The sequence below is a fragment of the Leguminivora glycinivorella genome, chromosome 19 (genome assembly GCF_023078275.1).
Source record: "Leguminivora glycinivorella isolate SPB_JAAS2020 chromosome 19, LegGlyc_1.1, whole genome shotgun sequence".
In the NCBI taxonomy this organism is placed as follows: Eukaryota; Metazoa; Arthropoda; class Insecta; order Lepidoptera; family Tortricidae; genus Leguminivora; species Leguminivora glycinivorella.
The window spans coordinates 7,684,797-7,693,450 of NC_062989.1; the positions used below are offsets into that span (position 1 = coordinate 7,684,797).

At 35.6% G+C, this 8,654-nt stretch overlaps 1 protein-coding gene across 1 annotated transcript in view; it reads left to right on the forward strand.

Annotated features, from left to right (window-relative positions):
• The window catches only part of LOC125236365, a 36,603-nt gene extending 28,001 nt beyond the window's left edge, over nucleotides 1-8,602 (forward strand). Inside the window, exons 4-6 of the mRNA XM_048143145.1 lie at nucleotides 5,029-5,265; nucleotides 5,640-5,926; nucleotides 7,715-8,602. Coding sequence (XP_047999102.1) covers nucleotides 5,029-5,265; nucleotides 5,640-5,926; nucleotides 7,715-8,118 — 928 coding nt within the window. The 3' untranslated portion in view covers nucleotides 8,119-8,602. The remainder of the gene's footprint in view (nucleotides 1-5,028; nucleotides 5,266-5,639; nucleotides 5,927-7,714) is intronic.
• The last annotated feature ends 52 nt before the right edge of the window (nucleotides 8,603-8,654 follow it).

Consider the following 8,654-nt stretch of genomic DNA (forward strand, 5'->3'; position numbering starts at 1 on the left):
ATCCCTCGGATAATTCCAATGTCATGATTCTGTCACACCTTGTATTATCTGTACATTTAACGTATATGGGATGTGAAAAGAAACCAGGTGCTTATTTATTTTTAATATATTTTAAATTTAATGTTCAGTGGATTACGGTTCATTACAACCAAATTTTAGAATACCATATTCCTAAAACGTCGCAATACCAAAACAGAAAAGTCTCATAATGTCTAAAATTCGAAATGACTTAAACCTACTTCTCAAATTACCGTATTCTCAAAATGTCTAAAGTCAAATTAACTTAAAACTAAAACTTCACTTTCTCAAAATGCCTAAAATGAAAACTGAACACTGTACTCCATGAAAACTGTACACTGTTTACAGTTTTTCATAAATAGTTATTAGCGAAATGAATACTAAAATTAATAATAAAACACAGTGCAAGGCATATAATGCATACTGTAAATAAAATTTAGGTATTCTGAGATGCTGGCAGCATTTCCTCGCTGAATCGCAATACTTATACGTTGAGCGAGGAAGCTGCCAGCTCTTTTGTAAAAACGCATTTTATCCACTAGTGGATAAAGTAATTTGACCTTGAATAGATGCAAATTTTCTGCTTTAAAATTGATAAAAGTGGGTTAATCTAGTGATGAAGATGTTTTACCACATGTAGAAGTACTGGAAGTAGTGATAAACGCGTTTTTTTGCGTTGTTCTTTCCTCGCTATAGTGAGGGGAAAAGTTTTGTGTTACACACGAGTGCAAATGTATTTTACTTCTCGTGTGTTGAAAAACTCGCAAGCTCAGGATTCTATTCTCGAACCACTCGCTTCGCTCGTGGTTCAACTATAGAATCCTTTCGCTTGCTCGTTTTTCAATTCCACACTCGGTGTTAAAATACAACTTTGCACTCTTGTATAACAAATAACTATTATTACTTCACTTTGTATTTTTATTTACTTTACCTGATGCGATTACTAAATAAAAATTCTTATTAGTGCATTAATTGTGATAATTGATAAATAGAGAGCGGATTTCATGTAGCGATTTAAATATTAATATGGATATGATTAGTGTATTTTTTAATTACATGTCATGTGGATTATATTAAGGTCTTACAATCTATTATTATTACATCGCACACCGCAAACTTCGCTGACTAATTAGATTAAATTAGTGTAAAAAAAAAATTGTGAAAAAAAATTATGTTCTTTTACGAAAATACTCGTAACTACATTTAAAGAAAAGTATTTTATTCTAAATAAAGGAGTTTGTATACAGGAAGCGGATTATTTTCATTTTTCTATTCTTTAAAGTCGTAATATAGAAGTTTTTATAAGAACTACCTAAAATAAATAAACTATTAAAAATTAACAAACATTTTTTTACTTATTTATTTTAATTATCATTACTATTTTTGCCCAATATTTACAAAAGCATCCAAAAAGTGTTTTACTTTTATACATTTTTTGTGTATAGAAAAAATAATAAATTATGCGAGTCATAATCCATATTAGTTAGGGTCCATAATGAAAAATACGGTCCCATCCGGAAGAAAGCATGAAACTTGGCATGAATGTCGCTTTCATATATGTGCTTCAATGTCGATATGGAAGCACGCTGAAGAGTCAATTTTTCCCCCCTTACCCCCCCCCCCCCCCATTTTATTTCCCTCATTCTAGTTTTCTAGATTTTATTCCAAAATTGTAGGACTGACGAGTTTACTCTTTAAGAACCAAATCATCGTCGATAAATTACCTATAAAACGAGACTAAATACATAGTGATACGATTAATATTTAAAAAGAAAACCGCCATCAACTTATTATGAAATTGTAAAAAGAGGCACATTTTTTCTTTTTTGTGTCATTTATAGAAAAAGTACAAGAGTTATTCAAAAATAGGCTAAAGTGGTTAAATGCCTTATTCATTGAGCTACAATATGATACTATTATAATTGTGGTAGAATAATAACTTTCAGAGTTACAGCTCACCCCGTCTGACTCCATGAAACAAGCACCTAAGTTTTCTGCCTTTTCACAATAGGTACGCTGCAATTTATTTGCTTCCAATTCGAGGTCCAAATAGAAATAAAGTATAGTTCATGTATTGATCCAGTTTATAATCTGTATATAAAATTTTATCTAAATCCGCTTTGCCGCTTTCTCGCGATTGACTATTGAGTAACAAATCAAACTACAAATTTGTATGTGACCAACCGTCTTAGCGTGCCTTCCAAAGCAAAGAAGCTGGCAGAGAAGAAGCATTTAAATACTGATTTTTATACAGGGTTTGACAGAAACATGAAATAATAATTTTGTAAGTGATTCAGTGTATAATATGTAAATAACAACTTTTCCAAAGAAACTAGCTGAATCTGAATCCCTCGGATAATTCCAATGTCATGATTCTGTCACACCTTGTATTATCTGTACATTTAACGTATATGGGATGTGAAAAGAAACCAGGTGCTTATTTATTTTTAATATATTTTAAATTTAATGTTCAGTGGATTACGGTTCATTACAACCAAATTTTAGAATACCATATTCCTAAAACGTCGCAACACCAAAACAGAAAAGTCTCATAATGTCTAAAATTCGAAATGACTTAAACCTACTTCTCAAATTACCGTATTCTCAAAATGTCTAAAGTCAAATTAACTTAAAACTAAAACTTCACTTTCTCAAAATGCCTAAAATGAAAACTGAACACTGTACTCCATGAAAACTGTACACTGTTTACAGTTTTTCATAAATAGTTATTAGCGAAATGAATACTAAAATTAATAATAAAACACAGTGCAAGGCATATAATGCTGTAAATACTGTAAATAAAATTTAGGTATTCTGAGAAAGTGTCATTTTGAATTTTGGCTATTATAAAACTAATACATTTCGGTTATCGACCATCGTCATTTTGGTATTTTGATGTACTGAAAATTGGTATTTTTGTATTTTTAGACATTTTACTACTAATCCGTTTTAACATTGCGACATTCTAAGAACATGGTATTATAAAATGTGGTTGCAACGAACCGTAATCTGATGCAGCTACATGTGACACGAACACTTCGTCAATTCCTTTAAGGATACGGAAGTTTCTTTGATGGTACTTACTCCATAATGGAGTCCAGTCATCGCCTTCATGGTATTATAAAATTTTTAATCATGCAGCTGCCTGACACGAACACTTCGTCAATTCCTTTAAGGATGCGGAAGTTTCTTTGATGGTACTTACTCCATAATGGAGTCCAGTCATCGCCTTCTTTTTTCCATCCCTACTTTTCAAAGTTTGGATATTTTGGGTTTGCTATCAAACTCTGACCTCAGATCAATCCTGCTTGCAAATGCTCGTTTTGTATACTGTTCAAGAGCACCGAGTGTTGGTGGCAACCTTTCCATGGCCCGTCCTTTGACGAATAACGCTTTTCTAGCTTTGCTCATAATATTCAATTGATGGGTTTCAATCTCGTTTTCAGGTCGTGACAATATTTCGAACACTTTGGTCACTTTTGGCATTGAATTCCACGTTCTTGAACAGCATACAAAACGAGCATATTTGCAAGCAGGATTGATCTGGGGTCAGAGTTTGATAGCAAACCCAGAATATCCAAACTTTGAAAAGTGCGGATGTGATAGGTGATGTGTGACAGAATCATGACATTGGAATTATCCGAGGGATTCAGCTAGTTACTTTGGAAAAGTTGTTGTTACATATTATACACTGAATCACTTACAAAATTATTATTTCGTGTTTCTGGTAAACCCTGTATAATATTTCAGTATATAAATGCTTCTTCTCTGCCAGCCTCATTGCTTTGGAAGGCACGCTAAGCCGGTTGGTCACATACTTTGTAGTCTGGTTTGTTACTCAATCACGAGAAAGTGGCTGGGTGGATTTAGATAAAATTTTATATACAGATAGATTAGAAACTGGATCAATACATGAACTATACTTTATTTCTATTTGGACCTCGAATTGGAAGCAAATAAAGTTGCAGCGTATTGTGAAAAGGCAGAAAACTTAGGTGCTTGTTTCATGGAGTCAGACGGGTGAGCTGTAACTCTGGAAGTTATTACTCTACCACAATTATAATAGTATCGTATTGTAGCTCAATGAATAAGGCATTTAACCTCTTTAGCCTATTTTTAACAACTCTTGTACTTTTTCTATAAATGACACAAAAAAAGAAAAAAGTGTGCCTCTTTTCTTTTTACAATTTCATAATAAGTTGATGGCTGTTTTCTTTTTAAACATTAATCGTATCACTATGTATTTGGTATCGTTTTATAGGTAATTTATCGACGATGATTTGGTTCTTAAAGAGTAAACTCGTCAGTCCTACCGTTTTGGAATAAAATCCAGAAAACTAGAATGAGGGAGATAAAATGGGGGATAAGGGGGGGGGGGGGGGGGGGGGGAATTGACTCTTCAGCGTGCTTCCATATCGACATTGAAGCACATATATGACAGCTACATTCATGCCAAGTTTCATGCTTTCTTCCGGATGGGACCGATATTTTTTTTTGTTAGGAGGTGGACCCGTACTAGTACATTATTGTTTCTTATAATTAGGATGTCTAATTATGTAATAATAACACTATAGGGAGAGCAAAACGTAGTGATTCAATGCTCTTTGGGGAGAGCGGGGAGACAGTGTGTTAGCGGATCTGTGCATGATACTTATCTCGCAGCCGATAATTGGCAGGAAACGGCAAAAAGTGGCGTGCTCCACTTTTGTTGGCCAAGGTCCTCTTTAGATCATTGACAGCCCTAGACCTTTTAATGCATATAGCAGCCAAAAGGGTACAACTGAATTGCCGTAAGTTGGTAATCAAACTAACGGCTAATGTCAATTACAGACTGTGACGATGACAACCCGAAGGTTCTAAAGTCTCAAATGCGATGTGTATTTTAAATAGTGTAGGTACATTTAGACATTTCAGAAGCAAAATGATATGGATACCATATACATTTTAGAATTTAATAGTTAAACTCAGATATCGTTTAGTCTATTGATTCGAATTTTAATATTGTTTTAGAGGCTGGAAGTCGCTCTACACTGTCCGCAGCCGCCACCTAAAGGCCGGCCTCGCAGCCAAGCTACAAGGCCTGGGCGTTGTCTCACAGCGCGATATCGCGTTCACACAGTTCGGATTCGTCGGCTTCTCGCTTCTGAAGCCGGACAAGTTCGGAGTCCGGCAGATACAGGAGTTCGACTGGGACGCCTATTGTCACACGTGGGCTGTTCTTGGACATATGATAGGGCTGGAAGATAGGTAAGCAATGTAAGCATACACACATTATCTTGAAGGCCGTGCTCGAGGCCAGAAGCAAGGCCTATAGGCGTTCGCGCGTTCACAGTGCGGTTTCGTCGGCTTCTCACTTCTGAAGCCGGACAAGTTCGGAGTCCGGCAGATACAGGAGTTCGACTGGGACGCCTATTGTCACACGTGAGCTGTTCTTGGACATATGATTGGGCAGGAAGATAGGTAAGCATAAGCACATTATTATTTTTTCTGGTATAAATAATACCTATCGCCCATATACTCGTACCTACGCGCCAATAAAATGTCCGATTAAGCTCATTCAATATCTAATTATATCTGAAACTTTAGGTATAGCTATAATATATAAGTAACTCTATTTACAGGTACAACATATGCCGCAGAAACGTGGAAGAGACCCGTCAAGTCTGCCAAGCGATCCTCGACAGAGTCTACACTCCTTGTCTCGACAATGTTCCCGAATACTTCGAGCACATGGCTCGAGTCATGCTCGAGTCTATGTGGTGCATCAACCCTACCATCAATGTGGAGTCTGCTTTATACGCAGTCAGGTCACTGGCGAACGTGCCGGGGTATATCTATTCGGAGGACGACAGAATAAACTTGCAGAAGAGAATTAGAGAGAAGCTTAAGGGAAAACCAATAGATTCAGGTAAAGATCCTCCTTCAAAGGTATACCCTTCTAAGACCGAAGTTCCTTTAAAAATAACATATTACCTAACCACAAATTAAAAATTTGAAAAACCCCCACCGCGACGTAGTGGACCGATTTTCATGAAACATGGCTAAGAAAATTCCCGACTAACTCAGCTTTCAGACAAAAAAAACCGGCCAAGTGCGAGTCGGGCTCGCGCACGAAGGGTTCCGTAGCAGCAAATATTTAACCAAAATTACAGTTAAATCAACCTATCTCAAAAACTATAAGAGATACTTTGATCAAACCAAAAATCGTTGAAAGAGTTAATTAGCATGCATCACCTCTATTTTTTTTAGAATTTTATACCCCGTAGTTATAAAAATAGAGGGGGGGGACATACTTTTTACGACTTTGAGAGCTGATATCTCAAAAACCGTTCACTTTAAGAAAAATGTTTTTTAGAAAACTTTATATCATTTTAAAAGACCTTTCCATTGATACCCCACACGGGTATGTACATCGAAAAAATTTTCATCCCTCAGTTACATGTATGGGGGCCCCACCCCCAATTCTTTTTTTTTTACTATTTAGTGTCATAATTTTGTAGCGGTTCATACAACACATATTCCCATCAAATTTCATCACTGTAGTACTTATAGTTTCCGAGTAAATCGGCTGTGACAGACGGACAGACGGACAGACGGACAGACGGACATGACGAAACTATAAGGGTTCCGTTTTTGCCATTTTGGCTACGGAACCCTAAAAAACTAAACCTAAATCGGTTCATTCATTCGGGAGCTACGATGCCACAGTCAGACAGACATGCCAAACTTATAACACCCCGTCGCTTTTGCGTCGGGGGTTAAAAATAAATTCCAATTTTGAATGAGATTGAGATTTAAAAGATCCAAATTCAACACTGCAGCTTAGGTGCATAAAGGCTGTGCATCAACGTCAACCCTCAATGTTGATTCTGCTTAATGCATGAAATCACTGGCTAATAATGAGCTGCGACACCTACATCATATACCTACAGGAACCTGCAGAGATTATTATAGATATTAATAGATATTAACTTATACCTAACCACGATTTGCTAAAAAATAAGTACATTGTAAGTAATAATTATGGTCCCTTTTTAGGGTTCCGTACCAAAAAGGTACAACAGGAACCCTTATGGTGCGACTCTGTCCGTCTGTCACATTCCTAAATATCTCGAGAACTACTAACGCTATCAACTTGAAATTTGGAATAGTTATGAACATTGTAAACCTCTACAAATAGAACGTAGATTTTTTTTAATATATTAATTTTAATTGTAGAAAATGGCCAAAATGAAAGGGGGGCAAACTGTAAATTTCAAGTTACTAGGTCATGTGGGGTATCGCTAGAAAGAGCGCCAATTGAACGTAAATAAACTATTTTTTATATTTTTTTTGTTGTGGAAAAAAATAGGAAAATGTAAAAAAAAATCCCCCCCCCCCTAATCTCCGAAGTTTACCTACGAAAAATTATGAACATTTTAGAAAACATTGTTTTTATGCTTGTTTTATGCCAAATATTACAGGAAAAATATAATTGTGTTTGTATTTTAAAAACTTTTTTTTTTAATTCACAAAAAACTTTTCAAATTTTAACTTTCAATTTACCCACCCTTGCGGATGTATATTGTACTTCAAATTATTTAAATCGGTTAACATTATAAAGAAATATCCCTGAAAAACTCAACATACTATACAGGTCGCGCAAATTAGTTAGCGAATTTACGGTTCATTAAAAGTGCCTATGTGATTTTCGCAGGTGTGGACTCGACGGAACTTATCTCTGCACCAGCGGTAGAGGGTCTACCGAAACGCGCGCCGCGCCTCCTATACCTTCGAGACTACGAGACCATCGACCAAGCCCCCCAATACAGCTCACTCCCCTTCTGGTCCAAATACAACTTGAACTTCGGTTACATCATCGTCTTCCTCCACTCAACTTTCCTAGGACGCATCTACTTCAAACTAAACTACTTACACAGCCTCTGGCTTATGAAATACTTCCCGTATTTAGCGTTCTTCAAGTTCGGAATAAGGAACTCCTTCGTTAACATCTTTAAGGAAGATCCCATGGATGATACGAAGCCGAAGCCTAATTCGGAGTACACTAAACCTAAACCGCCTGAGACGTGGTTTAGAATAATTTTAGGCGCGTTTTGGTAAATTTGGGGTTCTCAAATCAATCTTGTCTCTTAAGCTTACACGAACTTTACCTCATTTGGTGTTTGTGATGTAGACTAATAGAATTGACGAAGCATGTTATTGCCAATAAAATGAATTTAATATCGTTTTGAATGTTGCAACATATCTCTTTAAGAGCAATAAAAAATACGTAGAACTAAGTTACAATTAGGTACTTAAATGGACTTTATTATTTGTCAATAATGTTTGTTACATGTATCATGTATTAATTAATCTGTGAACCCCGAATGACGGGCTAATGTTGTTTCATGACAGCTATCAACTATTTGTTTATAATAATTATCTAAGAATAAATATTTATTTTTATCATTAATCATTATGATAGTATGTTGACGACGTGATAATATAGAATATCTATATCGAATTATTTGGTGATTACCATGAGCACAATATCATGTAATTTTAGATTTCATCAACGCTGTAATTAAATCTTGGGACCACCAGTGTATTTTCTTATTATTTTTACCTACTATTTTTAAGTATTGAAAGTATAAAAG